Here is a 19,999-nt window from a genome sequence, read left to right on the forward strand (position 1 = left end):
CCTGTTTTTTAGATGCCTTCTCCAGAATCCTGGAGCAGAAATCTGTGCTTCCATTGTCACGCAGATAGACCATGTACAACCGTTTGCCCTCTGCTTGTATTAGTAAATGAGATTGCTGTTGTGTTTCCTCATCTAATCTACAGACCAATGACATGACCAGCAAGGACAATTTGTTGGAAATTCTTGTCTTTGATGATCTCTTCAGCCTTGCGGTCATTGTCTGCAGGGAGCAAAGATAAGAGGAGCAGTAATCTTTGCAGTCTGTAGTTTCTCCCATAGGGAAAATATATATCAGTATGTATTTAGTTATAATTGGCTGATTTACATCAAAACCAAAAAAGATTTGCAGTGTTAAATTCCTTTGATTATCTTTGGAATTTTGTCTCTATCAAGATAAAAACTGTTGCTTTCAGGAAAAAAAACAAAACAGCTGGAATATCGCTCGAGCAGTCATAGTGTTTCCATAGACAGAATTTAAAGAAACATATAGCTGTTTCATATTTTGTTACAAGGTCTTTTAAGCATATTCTGTATAAAGCAGCCATTCATCACCTACTGTCTGATAGTGAAGAGAGTTTGCGCGGTGTTTGGAGGTTTAGTAAAATTTGAAGAAGGTAGCAGACAAAGGCTTTTCGATAAATGTTAGTTTATTACTCTAAAATCCCATAAAATAAACGATGGAAACTATAGTGGCAATTTATGAGCAGAAATAACTACATACATTTATCCATTAATAAAAAACATACAAAAAGGTACAAAGGTACAAATCCATCCAAGAAATCCATCGTTGGTGCCTTTGTTATTGCGTCAGCCAGATAACCCCGCCCACTCGATTGTGAATGGCTGATTCCATGCATATATTAACTCCCGTTTGACTTGACTGTGCAGCCGAGCAAATACTTTAGAAGTATAGCTAAGATAAACATAATAATGCAAAGTAATCATACTAATAAATTAAGTACCCATAGGAGATTTTAATATGACAAAACAAAAAAAGTTTAAGCACTCGCCATAACTTAAGTACGGCAGCATTTCGCGTGACATAAATACCGCTGCGGTTGACTGTACATATTGTGTTGGTGGGTATGAGCCCCTGTGATTCAGGACGGAGTCACCTTCTTTGTAGTAAGGAGGCAGTATTCTCCCGTGGGCCCACCAACACCGATCTAGTTAAGAAAACGGCGCACTCTCCGTTGGTGTCACAAATGTGGCATTTACTTGACTAGGATTGTCTTTTTTGTGCCTTTTATTTCTTGTTGTGCCTCAACATTTCCCGTTGATTAATCCCTATAGCTGTATGCACGTTATGTCTTCGGATAGTTGAATGAAGGCATCTAGTTTATTGTGGAATTTCCCTTCTTTTTTCCCTTAAACATCTGCTGGTTTTTTTTTCTGGCAGACTAAGCTTTTGAATGCAAACAAATGCATTATTCACTATGTATCATATTTATTTTTTTAAATGTGTATATTTGCTAATTTAAAAAAGTTGACCATTATTTACGTCTATTTTTTTCCTTTTCTTTTTTTAAGCTTGCCAATGCCATCCTGAAAGCTCTGTTTCAGGCATTTGTCGCCACGAGACTGGCATATGTGAATGTAAACCAAATGTGTTTGGAAAAAGATGCGATCAGTGCGTGGTAAGAAACAATAAAACCGGTTATTCTTAAAGTGAATGTATAGTGTAAAAAGAATAAGATCAGGGCAATTAAATATAGTTGATTTTATAACAGATACAAAGATAGATAACATAACAGTATTCTCCTGTGGACTCACCAACACGGATCCGGTTAAGCAAACGGCACTTCTATAGGGCCATTAACGCACTCTAGGAATTAAATACATTTTCATGGAAAGTGAGTGACTTTATGGTTTATTCCCACAGCATGGATTCTACGGTTTGACGTCTGGCATTGGATGTCTCCCCTGTGATTGTAACGAGTCAGGCTCCGTTTCAGATGCTTGTAATGATGCCGGGCAGTGCACCTGCGTACCTGGAGTAGCTGGACTCAAGTGTGATGTTTGTGCCCATGGATTTTATGCATACCAGGATGGCGGCTGCACTCGTAGGTTTTGCACAGTGTTGATTAGTTATGTTTTGGAGCTGATGCATAGCTATATTCAATTCTATGATCGCATGCCCCCCAGCTGTCCCGATTCAGGCGGGACAGTCCCGATTTGGGGTCTCTGTCCCGGGATACCAGCGGCCGGAAGGGGCTTTCAATCCTGTTCGCAGCCGCTCAGAGGCTGTTTTCAATGTTGGCCGGCAGATCAACATTGAAAACAGCCGCTGAGCGGCTGCAAACGGGATTGAAAGCCTTTTCCGGCCGCCGGCGTCTAATGAAAATAAAGGGGCTGGCGTGCACCCACCGCGCCGCCCAATGGCCGTGCCTCAGCTCTTCGTCCCACCCCTTTTAAACTCTGCCTCCAGAGTGGCTTATAGGGGTATAAGGCATTTCTGGAGGCAGTGTGGCATATAGGGGGTATAAGGCATTTCTGGAGGCAGAGTGCCATATAGGGGGGTATAAGGCATATAGGGGGTTAAAAGGCATATCATGGGGCAGAGCGGCATATAGGAGGGTATAAGGCATATCAGGAAGGCAGAGTGTCATATAGGGGGTATAATGCATTTCTGGGGGCAGCTGTGCATAACTGGGGGGGTTGGCAAATAAAAGGAAATTTCTTAATAAATATGAAACAATTGTTTACATGAATTAACAAAGAAATAAAAGTTTCTTACAAGAATATCGTGAAGAATAATGTCATCAATTTTTGCAGTATCAAACGTTTTGATTCCAAAAATCAATGGAGGGAGGATAACATTAGCCTTTTTTAATTTAAAAAAAAAATTCTGCTGCTGTGGACTACTCTTCCAATGGTGCTCAGCCAGCATTATGGTGGACACCTGGCTGGATGGCTGAGAATCATAGGAATTGTAGTTCACAGCTAGCATCTGCAGCTTTACTGTTGCTGCACTTCCCATGACGCTCAGCCAGCATCATGGAAGTAGTATGTCTGGCTGAGCCTTATGGGAATTCAATTCAATGTGTTGGTTATTTTTAATATGCATGACTGTGCTGACAAAAATAAAGTGTGTTTTAAGTGGTGATGCAATTGCTTGTATCGGAGAGTTTTTTTTAAAAAAAAGTGTCCCCCTTTCACATTTTGCAATTTTCCAACATTGTTGTGTTACGTTTTCCTTCCCAGCTTGTGACTGTGCACACACCCAGAATAACTGTGATCCTGAGTCTGGAGAGTGCATCTGCCCTCCTCATACGCATGGACCCAAGTGTGAATTCTGTGACACCAACTACTGGGGTCATGATCCAGAACTTGGATGTCTGGTAAGAGACCTCTAGAATTATCAAAGCCTGTGCCAGATAACCATGTGACCAACAACCTAGTTGGTCTGGCGGGGATATCTGCCAACAGGATCATATTAATGCTGCAAATGTCAAGATGTCATGTATTTGTCTGATTTCAGGAATGTAACTGCAGCAAAGATGGGTCCAACAGCCTCCAGTGTGACCTTTCAACTGGCCAGTGCCATTGCAGAAAGGAATTTGGTGGACAGAGCTGCAGCGCCTGCCTGTTTGGATATAGGAAATATCCCGAGTGCGTTTCTTGTGACTGTGATCCCGAAGGCACGCAGTCTGCATGGTGTGATGATGAACGGAAGGTGTGCAGCTGCGTGGAAGAGACCGGCGAATGTGCTTGTAAGGTAAATAAACCCTGTTCTCTGTATTACTCCAACACGTGTTTTATAACATAACTTGATAAAAAAAATATAACATGGTATAATACATTGTATAGCTTCAAACATCCTTGGGAAAACAATGTTCTGTGTAAAACCAATGCATTTTTTCTGCGTGCAGTTTGTCACGTACTGTACATTATTTTGCAGTTTTTAGTAACAAAACCAGACTCCTTCTCCCCTGTCTGCACCGAGAGCACATGTCCTGCAGCCTGCACTGCTCCCATTGAAGCCAATTCAGCTAGAATCCATTGAATTTTTGTATTAAACATTAAAGAGAAAATGTTTAGCCCTTAAAGTAGGCTTTTTTTGGCCTCCACAAGATTTAGCCACTGCTTTTTGGAATAGATTGTGATTCAACCAAATTCAATCAATCACATTGGGAATGTGTATTTTAAGGTACAATGGGCCATTTTTGTCACATAACTCTCTGGTTGCATTAGCAAACTTTTATTTTGACCAAGATACCGTAGAATCCACAGTGCAAAGGCGCACAGATGATTTATGATTAATTATCTATTATGCTATTCATGAATGCAACTCCACTGACAGTATGATAAGGAATCTAGGTGATTGTCTAGTATTTTGGGCTTAAGTAACAGAGCTAGAACACATTATACAAATGGCTAATCTGCAAAATGTGTAAAATGATGTGTACTTTTGTCCTTTTAAAAACGTGATTTTATACACCTGTTTTGTTACAGGACAATGTGGTTGGAAGTTATTGCAACGAGTGTAAGGCTGGCACTTTTGCTCTTCATGCTGAGAATCCACTGGGCTGTTCCCTCTGTTTCTGTTCTGGAGTATCCCAGCTTTGTGCCGAAATGGAAGGCTATGTCCGCATACCTGTAAGTCACTGATATTTGTATTTATTGTCCTGTATCCCATTACCAAGTATACATTCTATTCTAATTTAAAGTTTTAAAATTAGCATTGCTAATTACCACAACAGTTTTTAGATAATAAGGTAAGAACAGTAGTTAATATTTAACTTGATACATGTAAAATGGTCATATTAATGTGATATCTGTGGCCTTGCCTTGATGGCGGGTGGGGCTAGTCACATATAGAGGCGGGGTTGGTCTTGTATAGGGGCCTGCTAGAAGGGAAGTCAAAGCAAAGTGGGTAGGAGAAAACAGGAAGTGGGTGGAGATTGGATATAGCCAAGTCCCGCCCCCTGCCAAGCAAAAATAAAGACTGGAAGACCCGAGGAAGCGGGGCTTTACCCGGAGAATCCTGGTCAAACCCAGAGAATTCCAAGATATGAATATAACATAAAAATTTATTGTTGAGCCGTAAAGGTCTAATGTTTGCGGTTGCATTAACAGTCATTCTTTTTATTTTGTCTGGCAATGTAAACCATGTTTTACACTTTTATCTTCTATTTATCTGGCCACAGATTTTGGCCTACGGTGGAATGCTGTCATATGTCATTACTTATTATGCTCTGGGAGATTCTGGTTCCTCTGATTTTGAGCCGAAGATTTTAATGAAAGGTGGGAGCGCCAGCAAACTGATTATATCTATGTACACCCCTGCTCCTGGAAACGCGGTGAGAACGGAGATTCAAGCCAGCATGACAGAGGTAAGTACTGTATATAAGTAATAGCCTGGCTTCTCAGCAGCTGCTCAAGTTCTCCACAGTTAAAACCAACTGGGCAAAATAAAACTGAGCCACATCAAACCAACATATGTATTACTTAGTAACCAACTCATAATGCTGCTAAGGATTAAGGCTCTTAGTTGAATGTTCAGTGCCAAGGTACAGACTTTTGGAACATTGTCTCTGATGCTTTAGACGTTATTATTCTAAAGAGTAGGACAGCAAAATGTGAGCAATCCAATGGTCTATGCTGTGATCACAAAACTTCTCTGGAACTGTGTTTTTGTTTAATCCAATGTAATGGTTACCATTTAACTTCACTGAATGTTTCCTTTATTTGCTTGTCATTTGCAGAATAACTGGAGGTATTTTGATTCTGAACAGACTGTAACAAGATCAGATTTCATGTATGTTTTAAACAACATTGATTACATTCTAATCAAAGCATCTTATGGATATGGATTACAACAAAGCAGGTAAAGATTTAGTAAATTATGTACATAAATCACAGTCACGTTATACTTATGTGCTTGTAAAACATCAGGTCATCAGTTAATGTGTTCATTCTGTGTTAAATTCCTATTATTTTCCTCTTTTTTTGAACATTCCTAGGATCTCTAATATATCAATGGAGATTGCGGTGGAGGCATCAGACATGCATTCTGGCCGAGAAGCTGCTCATCTCATTGAGGTCTGCGAGTGCCCCCCTGGTTATAGAGGACTTTCATGTCAGGTAGGTTGCATTTCCAAAAAGTAGAATTTTATTCTGCCGTTTCAAAAACAATGGATTTACCCTTTTCACCCCATTTTTTTCTTTCTTTAGGAGTGTGCACCTGGATACTATAGAGAGAAGCTCTCAGAAATCAGTATCTTAGGGTTACGTTTCCAAAACCCTCCCTGTGTCCCCTGTCAGTGCAGCAACCACAGCGAGATCTGTGATCCAGATACTGGCAGATGCATGGTATGTAACATTATACAGGATCTCAAAGCAGCCAGATATATTACATTTCAGTCTCATTTATGATAATGCATTCTACATTGTAATTACATTAATAACTAACATTAAAATAATGTTAGAATAAAATTAGGGTGAAAACTTGTCAATTTTAGGGTCCTTGAGAGATAATATATTTTCAGTATTTACATCGTATTTATATATTATTTCATATCTTAATATTGCCTCACATTGAAGGGGTCAGTCAACATTTACAATTGAAACAATATTTTCATTTATTCAAGTCTACCTATGTTATATATAAGTAAAATCAGGGGTATTTTGTATGATTCTGAATGTATGTGCAAAACTGTAACTCTAGACCATCTAGATAAATATTTTTCCATTTGTGGTTATGTCTGTTTGAGCATTTAAATATTAGTTTAAATGATAGTAGATCAAGCCAGATGACTAAGGTGAATGTTATTGCATGTAATACCCACTGGCGTTGTACAATTTTATCCTACGACTCCCCCACCAGAGAGTTGGTTAATATTTTAATAATTTGCAATAATTTACTGTATAATCCCAATTTCCCATTCAATAAAAATAGTGTGACAAACCCTATAGCATGAGGGCCATACATGTCACTTTTAGGGGTCCTAAGCACAGTCCTCTGGGGCAATCAGAGTCAGGAACAGTAGCTTTGAACAAAACAGCGCTTTATTTTAACACAATGAATAATATTTAATAGTATTGTATAAAGGGGCACTTACGACTTTATACAAATGTCAAGTTCAAACGGTTATGTACAGACCAACACATAGTAAATACATCGAATGCATTGCACAGCTGTACTCAGATTGGATTATTTGGAATTTGAGAATTTCCGGAGCAATACAATCCAGAATGGATGTGTTTCATAACTTAAACATGCAGATTTGAACTACATTTTATATAAGCAGAACCGTTCTTTCAACTTCTTTATAGACTTACAGCATTGCAGAATTTACTTTACATTGTGGGATATGATGGTTATAGTGAATTTAAATGTATGATAATAGCAGTGACTTGGTTGATTTCTTTTTTACTCTGTTATTAACTGTGTTTTGAAAGAGTACGTTTTGTTAATACTAAATACTTCCTATGTTCTAGATGTGCAAATGGTTACTATGGCAGTCCCTCTGTTCCCGGAGGATCGTGCGTCCCTTGTGATTGCAATGGGAACATAGACCCTTTTGAGGTTGGCCATTGTAATGCAGTGACAGGAGAATGCCTCAAATGCACAGACAACACAGCGGGACGGCACTGTGAACGATGTGCCGATGGCTTCTATGGGGATGCAATCTTAGCGAAAAACTGCTCTGGTAAGAAACATTTACATGCTACTTGGGTCTTATTCTTTTAGATAATCCAGCGCTCTTACCTTCGTTGCCATAACATTACCATTCTTTCCTAATTGAGGAATAGATGTATATTTTAGTGGATTAAATGTCTTTAACCACAGTCTTCTCTGATAAATCAGTGATACGCCGATAAAACTTTCTAAACAACCTGACGCTGAGAGGCTTGTGTGTAATAACCATCTCTGTTTTTTTTTTTTTTGTTTTGCACCAGAATCGGTCATTCTCAATAACCTCCTTAATAGCTGTTAGGCAAAATGTATGTGCTCACCAGCTGCGTTGCCCGGATTGTTCCAGTACAATTAAAAACAAAAGTTAAATTCAGCTATTGTTCTTCGTGTATTTCATGTAAATGTAATACCATGAGATATTACTTTGGGCCTTTTATTTCTTTTTTTAATAGTAAAAAATGAGCCCACGTATACAGTTCTGATGAAGTGGCCCATGGGTCTATGGGCAATCCATTTTGTCATTTGTTTTAGTATGTCCCGTCCTGAGCAAACCAATATCTAATTTATTTTATGGGTACATCAAAAATATAAAAGTAAAATCATGCTTTAGCAAATATGATTTTGGAGTGTGAAAATCTCTTGTTCCTGAATGGGTTAAAAACGTCACACAAACCCCAAATAAATATTTATAAATCTATTAAATGTTTTGTTTTTTTTAACAATATAAATACTGCACCAGCATATAACAATGTTCGAGGGGGATACCTGTGGCGTTTGCGCTTTACTTATTTCTCTCCAAATCAATTTATTCTGTCAAAATAGGTTTTCAGCTGCTGTATCAGCTTCTAGCTTTTCGTTGGTGCCTTTGTTATTGCGTCAGCCAGATAACCCCGCCCACTCGATTGTGAATGGCTGATTCCATGCATATATTAACTCCCGTTTGACTTGACTGTGCAGCCGAGCAAATACTTTAGAAGTATAGCTAAGATAAACATAATAATGCAAAGTAATCATACTAATAAATTAAGTACCCATAGGAGATTTTAATATGACAAAACAAAAAAAGTTTAAGCACTCGCCATAACGGTTGATTGCGGTTGACTGTACATATTGTGTTGGTGGGTATGAGCCCCTGTGATTCAGGACGGAGTCACCTTCTTTGTAGTAAGGAGGCAGTATTCTCCCGTGGGCCCACCAACACCGATCTAGTTAAGAAAACGGCGCACTCTCCGTTGGTGTCACAAATGTGGCATTTACTTGACTAGGATTGTCTTTTTTGTGCCTTTTATTTCTTGTTGTGCCTCAACATTTCCCGTTGATTAATCCCTATAGCTGTATGCACGTTATGTCTTCGGATAGTTGAATGAAGGCATCTAGTTTATTGTGGAATTTCCCTTCTTTTTTCCCTTAAACATCTGCTGGTTTTTTTTTCTGGCAGACTAAGCTTTTGAATGCAAACAAATGCATTATTCTCTATGTATCATATTTATTTTTTTAAATGTGTATATTTGCTAATTTAAAAAAGTTGACCATTATTTACGTCTATTTTTTTCCTTTTCTTTTTTTAAGCTTGCCAATGCCATCCTGAAAGCTCTGTTTCAGGCATTTGTCGCCACGAGACTGGCATATGTGAATGTAAACCAAATGTGTTTGGAAAAAGATGCGATCAGTGCGTGGTAAGAAACAATAAAACCGGTTATTCTTAAAGTGAATGTATAGTGTAAAAAGAATAAGATCAGGGCAATTAAATATAGTTGATTTTATAACAGATACAAAGATAGATAACATAACAGTATTCTCCTGTGGACTCACCAACACGGATCCGGTTAAGCAAACGGCACTTCTATAGGGCCATTAACGCACTCTAGGAATTAAATACATTTTCATGGAAAGTGAGTGACTTTATGGTTTATTCCCACAGCATGGATTCTACGGTTTGACGTCTGGCATTGGATGTCTCCCCTGTGATTGTAACGAGTCAGGCTCCGTTTCAGATGCTTGTAATGATGCCGGGCAGTGCACCTGCGTACCTGGAGTAGCTGGACTCAAGTGTGATGTTTGTGCCCATGGATTTTATGCATACCAGGATGGCGGCTGCACTCGTAGGTTTTGCACAGTGTTGATTAGTTATGTTTTGGAGCTGATGCATAGCTATATTCAATTCTATGATCGCATGCCCCCCAGCTGTCCCGATTCAGGCGGGACAGTCCCGATTTGGGGTCTCTGTCCCGGGATACCAGCGGCCGGAAGGGGCTTTCAATCCTGTTCGCAGCCGCTCAGAGGCTGTTTTCAATGTTGGCCGGCAGATCAACATTGAAAACAGCCGCTGAGCGGCTGCAAACGGGATTGAAAGCCTTTTCCGGCCGCCGGCGTCTAATGAAAATAAAGGGGCTGGCGTGCACCCACCGCGCCGCCCAATGGCCGTGCCTCAGCTCTTCGTCCCACCCCTTTTAAACTCTGCCTCCAGAGTGGCTTATAGGGGTATAAGGCATTTCTGGAGGCAGTGTGGCATATAGGGGGTATAAGGCATTTCTGGAGGCAGAGTGCCATATAGGGGGGTATAAGGCATATAGGGGGTTAAAAGGCATATCATGGGGCAGAGCGGCATATAGGAGGGTATAAGGCATATCAGGAAGGCAGAGTGTCATATAGGGGGTATAATGCATTTCTGGGGGCAGCTGTGCATAACTGGGGGGGTTGGCAAATAAAAGGAAATTTCTTAATAAATATGAAACAATTGTTTACATGAATTAACAAAGAAATAAAAGTTTCTTACAAGAATATCGTGAAGAATAATGTCATCAATTTTTGCAGTATCAAACGTTTTGATTCCAAAAATCAATGGAGGGAGGATAACATTAGCCTTTTTTAATTTAAAAAAAAAATTCTGCTGCTGTGGACTACTCTTCCAATGGTGCTCAGCCAGCATTATGGTGGACACCTGGCTGGATGGCTGAGAATCATAGGAATTGTAGTTCACAGCTAGCATCTGCAGCTTTACTGTTGCTGCACTTCCCATGACGCTCAGCCAGCATCATGGAAGTAGTATGTCTGGCTGAGCCTTATGGGAATTCAATTCAATGTGTTGGTTATTTTTAATATGCATGACTGTGCTGACAAAAATAAAGTGTGTTTTAAGTGGTGATGCAATTGCTTGTATCGGAGAGGTTTTTTTAAAAAAAAGTGTCCCCCTTTCACATTTTGCAATTTTCCAACATTGTTGTGTTACGTTTTCCTTCCCAGCTTGTGACTGTGCACACACCCAGAATAACTGTGATCCTGAGTCTGGAGAGTGCATCTGCCCTCCTCATACGCATGGACCCAAGTGTGAATTCTGTGACACCAACTACTGGGGTCATGATCCAGAACTTGGATGTCTGGTAAGAGACCTCTAGAATTATCAAAGCCTGTGCCAGATAACCATGTGACCAACAACCTAGTTGGTCTGGCGGGGATATCTGCCAACAGGATCATATTAATGCTGCAAATGTCAAGATGTCATGTATTTGTCTGATTTCAGGAATGTAACTGCAGCAAAGATGGGTCCAACAGCCTCCAGTGTGACCTTTCAACTGGCCAGTGCCATTGCAGAAAGGAATTTGGTGGACAGAGCTGCAGCGCCTGCCTGTTTGGATATAGGAAATATCCCGAGTGCGTTTCTTGTGACTGTGATCCCGAAGGCACGCAGTCTGCATGGTGTGATGATGAACGGAAGGTGTGCAGCTGCGTGGAAGAGACCGGCGAATGTGCTTGTAAGGTAAATAAACCCTGTTCTCTGTATTACTCCAACACGTGTTTTATAACATAACTTGATAAAAAAAATATAACATGGTATAATACATTGTATAGCTTCAAACATCCTTGGGAAAACAATGTTCTGTGTAAAACCAATGCATTTTTTCTGCGTGCAGTTTGTCACGTACTGTACATTATTTTGCAGTTTTTAGTAACAAAACCAGACTCCTTCTCCCCTGTCTGCACCGAGAGCACATGTCCTGCAGCCTGCACTGCTCCCATTGAAGCCAATTCAGCTAGAATCCATTGAATTTTTGTATTAAACATTAAAGAGAAAATGTTTAGCCCTTAAAGTAGGCTTTTTTTGGCCTCCACAAGATTTAGCCACTGCTTTTTGGAATAGATTGTGATTCAACCAAATTCAATCAATCACATTGGGAATGTGTATTTTAAGGTACAATGGGCCATTTTTGTCACATAACTCTCTGGTTGCATTAGCAAACTTTTATTTTGACCAAGATACCGTAGAATCCACAGTGCAAAGGCGCACAGATGATTTATGATTAATTATCTATTATGCTATTCATGAATGCAACTCCACTGACAGTATGATAAGGAATCTAGGTGATTGTCTAGTATTTTGGGCTTAAGTAACAGAGCTAGAACACATTATACAAATGGCTAATCTGCAAAATGTGTAAAATGATGTGTACTTTTGTCCTTTTAAAAACGTGATTTTATACACCTGTTTTGTTACAGGACAATGTGGTTGGAAGTTATTGCAACGAGTGTAAGGCTGGCACTTTTGCTCTTCATGCTGAGAATCCACTGGGCTGTTCCCTCTGTTTCTGTTCTGGAGTATCCCAGCTTTGTGCCGAAATGGAAGGCTATGTCCGCATACCTGTAAGTCACTGATATTTGTATTTATTGTCCTGTATCCCATTACCAAGTATACATTCTATTCTAATTTAAAGTTTTAAAATTAGCATTGCTAATTACCACAACAGTTTTTAGATAATAAGGTAAGAACAGTAGTTAATATTTAACTTGATACATGTAAAATGGTCATATTAATGTGATATCTGTGGCCTTGCCTTGATGGCGGGTGGGGCTAGTCACATATAGAGGCGGGGTTGGTCTTGTATAGGGGCCTGCTAGAAGGGAAGTCAAAGCAAAGTGGGTAGGAGAAAACAGGAAGTGGGTGGAGATTGGATATAGCCAAGTCCCGCCCCCTGCCAAGCAAAAATAAAGACTGGAAGACCCGAGGAAGCGGGGCTTTACCCGGAGAATCCTGGTCAAACCCAGAGAATTCCAAGATATGAATATAACATAAAAATTTATTGTTGAGCCGTAAAGGTCTAATGTTTGCGGTTGCATTAACAGTCATTCTTTTTATTTTGTCTGGCAATGTAAACCATGTTTTACACTTTTATCTTCTATTTATCTGGCCACAGATTTTGGCCTACGGTGGAATGCTGTCATATGTCATTACTTATTATGCTCTGGGAGATTCTGGTTCCTCTGATTTTGAGCCGAAGATTTTAATGAAAGGTGGGAGCGCCAGCAAACTGATTATATCTATGTACACCCCTGCTCCTGGAAACGCGGTGAGAACGGAGATTCAAGCCAGCATGACAGAGGTAAGTACTGTATATAAGTAATAGCCTGGCTTCTCAGCAGCTGCTCAAGTTCTCCACAGTTAAAACCAACTGGGCAAAATAAAACTGAGCCACATCAAACCAACATATGTATTACTTAGTAACCAACTCATAATGCTGCTAAGGATTAAGGCTCTTAGTTGAATGTTCAGTGCCAAGGTACAGACTTTTGGAACATTGTCTCTGATGCTTTAGACATTATTATTCTAAAGAGTAGGACAGCAAAATGTGAGCAATCCAATGGTCTATGCTGTGATCACAAAACTTCTCTGGAACTGTGTTTTTGTTTAATCCAATGTAATGGTTACCATTTAACTTCACTGAATGTTTCCTTTATTTGCTTGTCATTTGCAGAATAACTGGAGGTATTTTGATTCTGAACAGACTGTAACAAGATCAGATTTCATGTATGTTTTAAACAACATTGATTACATTCTAATCAAAGCATCTTATGGATATGGATTACAACAAAGCAGGTAAAGATTTAGTAAATTATGTACATAAATCACAGTCACGTTATACTTATGTGCTTGTAAAACATCAGGTCATCAGTTAATGTGTTCATTCTGTGTTAAATTCCTATTATTTTCCTCTTTTTTTGAACATTCCTAGGATCTCTAATATATCAATGGAGATTGCGGTGGAGGCATCAGACATGCATTCTGGCCGAGAAGCTGCTCATCTCATTGAGGTCTGCGAGTGCCCCCCTGGTTATAGAGGACTTTCATGTCAGGTAGGTTGCATTTCCAAAAAGTAGAATTTTATTCTGCCGTTTCAAAAACAATGGATTTACCCTTTTCACCCCATTTTTTTCTTTCTTTAGGAGTGTGCACCTGGATACTATAGAGAGAAGCTCTCAGAAATCAGTATCTTAGGGTTACGTTTCCAAAACCCTCCCTGTGTCCCCTGTCAGTGCAGCAACCACAGCGAGATCTGTGATCCAGATACTGGCAGATGCATGGTATGTAACATTATACAGGATCTCAAAGCAGCCAGATATATTACATTTCAGTCTCATTTATGATAATGCATTCTACATTGTAATTACATTAATAACTAACATTAAAATAATGTTAGAATAAAATTAGGGTGAAAACTTGTCAATTTTAGGGTCCTTGAGAGATAATATATTTTCAGTATTTACATCGTATTTATATATTATTTCATATCTTAATATTGCCTCACATTGAAGGGGTCAGTCAACATTTACAATTGAAACAATATTTTCATTTATTCAAGTCTACCTATGTTATATATAAGTAAAATCAGGGGTATTTTGTATGATTCTGAATGTATGTGCAAAACTGTAACTCTAGACCATCTAGATAAATATTTTTCCATTTGTGGTTATGTCTGTTTGAGCATTTAAATATTAGTTTAAATGATAGTAGATCAAGCCAGATGACTAAGGTGAATGTTATTGCATGTAATACCCACTGGCGTTGTACAATTTTATCCTACGACTCCCCCACCAGAGAGTTGGTTAATATTTTAATAATTTGCAATAATTTACTGTATAATCCCAATTTCCCATTCAATAAAAATAGTGTGACAAACCCTATAGCATGAGGGCCATACATGTCACTTTTAGGGGTCCTAAGCACAGTCCTCTGGGGCAATCAGAGTCAGGAACAGTAGCTTTGAACAAAACAGCGCTTTATTTTAACCGCTTAAACCCCAAAAACCAAATCATAAAAAGAAAACCTAGCTCCCAATTGGAGCCCTCTCTAACTTAACTATGCTGGTCCAGACTGACCAGCCTAATCACCCACTAACTCAACCTGCCAGCCAGACCCAGCTACGCCAGGCTCTGGAAAACCTCCCCCAGACAACACACAAAACGTCCAGGCAGGTATTGCCTCACTTGGCTCAGGGATTGTCTTCTTCAGGGTCTCTCCTTGCCCTGGGAGCACAGGGAACTTCCTCTCCCCCCAACAGTCTCTCTGAGTATCAGGCTCCAGGGGTTTTTAATGTCCAGCACCTGTGCCTTATGCCGGCCCCATAGGAATCCCGGACCGGATCCTGTGGACTTCTTGCCTCCTGGAAAACCTGGCATGGAATTTCCACAAAATGGGGGAAATGGAGCATTGGCCCACCCTGCTCTCCAATTGCTCCACCCCAGGGACCCATATGTATAATCTGCATAGCAGCTGTACCCAGATGCCATGCCAATCAACTCCCTGGGGCTCACAGTCTCACAATAGATACAGCCATTAGCGGGCCAACATGTTAATAAAATACCATAAAAATACCATAACTATTTAGCTATGCTCACATGTCTAACACCGCATAGTGAACAAAAAAATCAATCTCCGAGTGCAAAAAAGTGTCTTTCATAAAAACATATGCCTTATAGCAATAGATAACATGCATCGACCAGTCTAAAAACCATACTGTCAGATTTCACCAATTTCCCTGATCATTACCTGAAAGTGGGTACATTGTTATAGAACCTCCTTGCTGCAGTATTAAGTGAAGGATTAGTGTATTACCAGCGACAACCAGTTATAGGCAATGCTGATTGTTGGTTTGCTGTCATGTTGCAGGACTGCCAAGATAATACAGCTGGTGACCACTGCCATCTATGTGCTCCTGGCTACTATGGGAAAGTAACTGGGTCAATTGCAGATTGCTCATTGTGTGCTTGTCCCAAGGGCAACAGCCAGAGGTAATTTTACATCTAAACACCTATTTTATGTTGAAATGTGTGTACAGTCTTCTCCCTTGTCTGCCATTACTCCACAAATCAGATATTTATGTTTTAATATTGCTTTTTTTAGAATCTTTTTTGATGGTGTCAGTTTCTAGTCCTCTTAGCATTAATGCTGGAATCAACATGATATGGTATCATAAACCGCAATTATATTGTTGAGAAATAACCATAAGAAGGCATCTTGAAGCGTCTGCAAATGAGCCAAAAATATATGCTTAACATCAATGTCCTACTTAGAAGCTTTTGTGAAAATGGGGTACTAAGTTGTACAGTGGAATACAGAGTTCAAGTGTCTGAATGACTACCTTTACGGTGGTATAGATCTGTCTGACCACTCCACCTCTGCATATAGATAGATGATGTCTGCGCATGACACCATATTCTGGCACTAAATATTCAGTTGCACGCGGAAGCATGACGGAGAAGTTCAGACCTCTTCCTTCTCCCAAAACAATGTGCTGTGTTGAGTAGATTGATCTCTTAAACCTCCTAGCTGGGGCTCAATAGGCCGTTTGAAGCTGGCATTCTTCTGAGGTCTCCTGTCCTTGGAAGCTGACTAGGGTAATATAGCTCTGATTACATGCTGTATTAGCAAATTAGAGAAATTAAGTATAAAAATATAAACATAGAGAAATAAAATCTGCTCTAATATGACAGTATGCAGTTCTGCGCTATAAATTGTGAGAAGAATTGTTAAACATTTTAAACTCCCTTTTACTGTTTATGTTCCTAGTTTTAGCCCCACATGCGTCCTAGAAGGTATTAATGATTTCCGTTGTGATGCCTGTCTACCTGGATATGAAGGGCGATACTGTGAAAGGTAAGGACCATATGTGCTATTGAAAAGAGAGTATTACAGTCAGTTTTTACTCTTTTTTTGGGGGGCGAACATTGAAAACAACAAAGAAGACATACTTTTCTGTGTTTTCCCAATAGCTTATGCCATCTTCAGCAAAAGACCCTGTCATCTTTTGGACCAAAACCCTATCAATTTTCCTAAAGCTTGAGGCGAGCACTAAACTCAGTGGCTCCTGTAAATGCTATTATCACTGAAGCCTATGAAACAAGCCAGGTTGTCGGTGTTGGCCAAGCTGTTGGGCTTCACAGAAACACTAGAAAAGTTGGACCAGTTCAGTTATTTAAAAGACGCTAAAATAAGAACTTGACATTTTCTTTAACAATAGCTACTTATGATGCAAGGGAGTTATGGTGCAAACATAAAGTATTTAATAATGTATTCTGTATATGTTTTGTAACATGTAGGTGTTCTCTTGGCTACTACGGAAATCCAAATGAGCCTGATGGCTTCTGCCAGAAATGTGACTGCAACCCAAGCGGCTCATTGAATAATGAATGTGATCGGCTAACCGGCCAGTGCATTTGCAAAACAGGAGTAACTGGCCGTCTTTGTGATACTTGTGAATTAAGACACATTCTTTTGGAAGAAGAATGTATATGTAAGTAACACACATCAGTACACTCTATACTGTGCCGATAACCTAGCTATTTTGTTAGTGGAAGAAAGGGACCTTTGACATAGGTATATAGAGTTGGGTGGACGGGGAATGACGCTGTGATAAGAGCAACTTATAAGTCAAAAGAACCAGTTCACACACATAGTCGAAAAAGTTTAATAATGCAAGGAAAGTGATGGATCAGAGGCACGAACAAGTACATTTCGGTACAATGGCCAATCTAAGCCAAAAATTAGGCGGTCACCCTTGCCACTAGTGGTGCACCTAATAAATCGCACTTCATGTGACCCAAACATAATAAGATATGAAACCGTTGAATATGTTTTATTTCATATTATAATTAGATACGGGTAAAGAGTGTCCTCGTTATTTAATGCTGTTTAACGATTCCTTCACCAACTCTTACTAGATGCTTCGTGCTCATTGTGTGGGATAACGTTATTAATGTGAGACGTTCAGGGAAACTTACCCAAGCCTGTTTCAGTGGTGTCCTGCGTGTGATAATACATAGTGACGGGCCAAGCTGCTACATAGTAGTGCTGCCCTTTGATTGGAAGTAAAGGGTTTTTTAGAACCTGTTGAGTCTATTATTGTAGGATCCATGCAACACTTCTTAATAGATATATCTTAACACCACTTCTTCAGTGCACCTTAATAAAATGATCTAATACTACTGGGGTATAAAGTACTCAAGCTGTTTCCTGCCTGTCCATGGCTTTGACCATTTATTTGTTCTTTTATTTCCAGCTTGTGATGATGATTGCACTGGAACCTTACTTGATGATTTGGATAGTTTGCACCAGGCCATCTTCTCTTTTAATATGACCGGTATTGGTAGACCACCTCATCAAACTCTATTCAACTTGGAAAATGTGACAAAGCACTTTAAGGTATCTTACTCAAAACGTATAACACATATTTCAACCAGATATGGCGGTATTTGATTAGGTATTTATCTATCTATCATCTATCTATCTATCTATCTATCTATCGCTTGCTTTCATCATGTTTCATCCATCCATCTGTAATATAGACTTATAAGAAAGTTATACTTTACTGTAAGAGTGGCAGATAAGTGGAACAGCCTCCCAGAAGAAATGGTAGATATATGTAGAATGTGGGTCTAGTTTAATTTTAATCAACAACATTAGATTGCAAATGAAATATTATAACATAGGCAGCTTTGTGAATAAGAATGTGTTTTAATAAATATTAATTATGTTACTTTAAGTTTCCCTCCATCCCTCCGTACAAATAATGTAGTTGCTCTCTGTAGACAAGTTGTGGCTGATACTGTCCAGATCGGGGAAAACTGGATAAAATCTAATAAAGGGTCTTTATGATGTTCTTGAAACTGTTCAAATTGGATCTGTAGATGAAGTTGCTGCTCTCTCCGTAATGTAATCAGGTCCCGGCTTAGAGCATGATGTTCGCCAATTACCAGAGGCAATTATATGCAAATATAATTTTAATACATATTTAAATATGCCTTAAAAGCCAAAAACGATGGTTGATAGGAGATTAAGATACAACAAACATTGAGGTTCATGGAAAGGGCTCACAGGATTTATTGAAAGGTTACGAGCACATAGCTGAAACGCAACAGCTCTTAAAGTCTAAATCAACAGCAATCACTTTATTTTGAGGTCTGCCCGGAAAAAAAAAATAATACAAAGTGTTGAAAGTCACACATTAAATAAACTGAAAGTAAATAGCATCTATCTATCTATAAAATACCCTGTTCTTTGGCCATTTATACATTTCTGCATGTTTTAGGCTTGTATCTCTAGATTGTAAATTTGTTTGATCAGTGCCTTCCTCACCTGTTGTCTCTGTAAGTCAATTTGTTATGTTATATACTACTTGTTATGTCCTGTCCACCCATTGTACAGCGCTACGGAATTTGATGGTGCTATATAAAACAATAAATAATAATAATCCATGTATGTTCAGGCTGGAGAAGTACAGATTTGATTTGTATTCCTGTCCAAGGTCCATGAGCATTTATTATGGCATCTCTGGAATCTCTTATATTTCTCAGTCAGGTTAATGTCATCATTACATTTTTTAAATGTATTTGACTAAAAACACATATTCATTTATTTCATATGTACATACGGTATATTCCATCTGTTAGGTATATTCCCAAGTAAAGTTTACATTATTTTTATCTAGGTTTATGCAAGTAAAATGTGTAGTTTTAAGTCACGTTTCTCAATATTCTCAATAACTAGACAAATTTGGATTGTTTTTCAGGAGTCTGTGCCAATAAGAGTCAGCCCAATAATATCCCTGGACAAGACAATGGAGCAGCTCAGTTCTTTGTCTAAAGACACCCTCCAACTTGAGCAGCACGTGAGTACACGCCATAATCTGCAGATTGATTTTCCTACAGTGCCTCTTTTATTAAGATCGCCATAATATGAAGTTTGCTTTGTTATACCTTGGACAGCTTTAATTCTATTTACGTCTATTTCTTAATGTAAAATCTAGTAAGGCAAATATTAAAAAGTAGACCTCATATGTGTCCAATAAGGTCAATACATATAGTGCTACAAAAACGCAATTGCCCCCAATTTCTATTTTTGCATATTTGTCACCATTTTTTTTTTTTTTTTTTTTTGATCATCCAAATAATTTTAATATTAGGCAAAGATAACGTGCAGTTCTTAAATGATCTTTTCATTTGTAGAAGGAAAAAAAATCTGACCCTTGCCCCCTTAGATACTAAACCAATTAACCAAATATAATAGATAATTGGGTTTAATTTCACTAG

General features: G+C 39.0%; 1 protein-coding gene across 1 annotated transcript in view; it reads left to right on the forward strand.

Moving 5' to 3' along the window:
- The window catches only part of LOC128497703 (laminin subunit alpha-1-like), a 54,051-nt gene that overhangs the window by 8,174 nt on the left and 25,878 nt on the right, over nucleotides 1–19,999 (forward strand). The window contains 24 exon segments of the mRNA XM_053467864.1: nucleotides 1,531–1,596; nucleotides 1,883–2,063; nucleotides 3,205–3,341; nucleotides 3,482–3,718; nucleotides 4,456–4,599; nucleotides 5,151–5,336; nucleotides 5,709–5,830; nucleotides 5,967–6,087; nucleotides 6,178–6,230; nucleotides 7,444–7,655; nucleotides 9,212–9,318; nucleotides 9,564–9,744; nucleotides 10,886–11,022; nucleotides 11,163–11,399; nucleotides 12,137–12,284; nucleotides 12,665–13,017; nucleotides 13,390–13,511; nucleotides 13,648–13,768; nucleotides 13,859–13,996; nucleotides 15,582–15,703; nucleotides 16,482–16,568; nucleotides 17,012–17,205; nucleotides 17,971–18,113; nucleotides 19,480–19,578. Of these exon segments, the coding sequence (XP_053323839.1) occupies nucleotides 1,531–1,596; nucleotides 1,883–2,063; nucleotides 3,205–3,341; nucleotides 3,482–3,718; nucleotides 4,456–4,599; nucleotides 5,151–5,336; nucleotides 5,709–5,830; nucleotides 5,967–6,087; nucleotides 6,178–6,230; nucleotides 7,444–7,655; nucleotides 9,212–9,318; nucleotides 9,564–9,744; nucleotides 10,886–11,022; nucleotides 11,163–11,399; nucleotides 12,137–12,284; nucleotides 12,665–13,017; nucleotides 13,390–13,511; nucleotides 13,648–13,768; nucleotides 13,859–13,996; nucleotides 15,582–15,703; nucleotides 16,482–16,568; nucleotides 17,012–17,205; nucleotides 17,971–18,113; nucleotides 19,480–19,578 (3,648 nt within the window).

Source organism: Spea bombifrons, chromosome 5, assembly GCF_027358695.1.
Source record: "Spea bombifrons isolate aSpeBom1 chromosome 5, aSpeBom1.2.pri, whole genome shotgun sequence".
NCBI lineage: Eukaryota > Metazoa > Chordata > Amphibia > Anura > Pelobatidae > Spea > Spea bombifrons.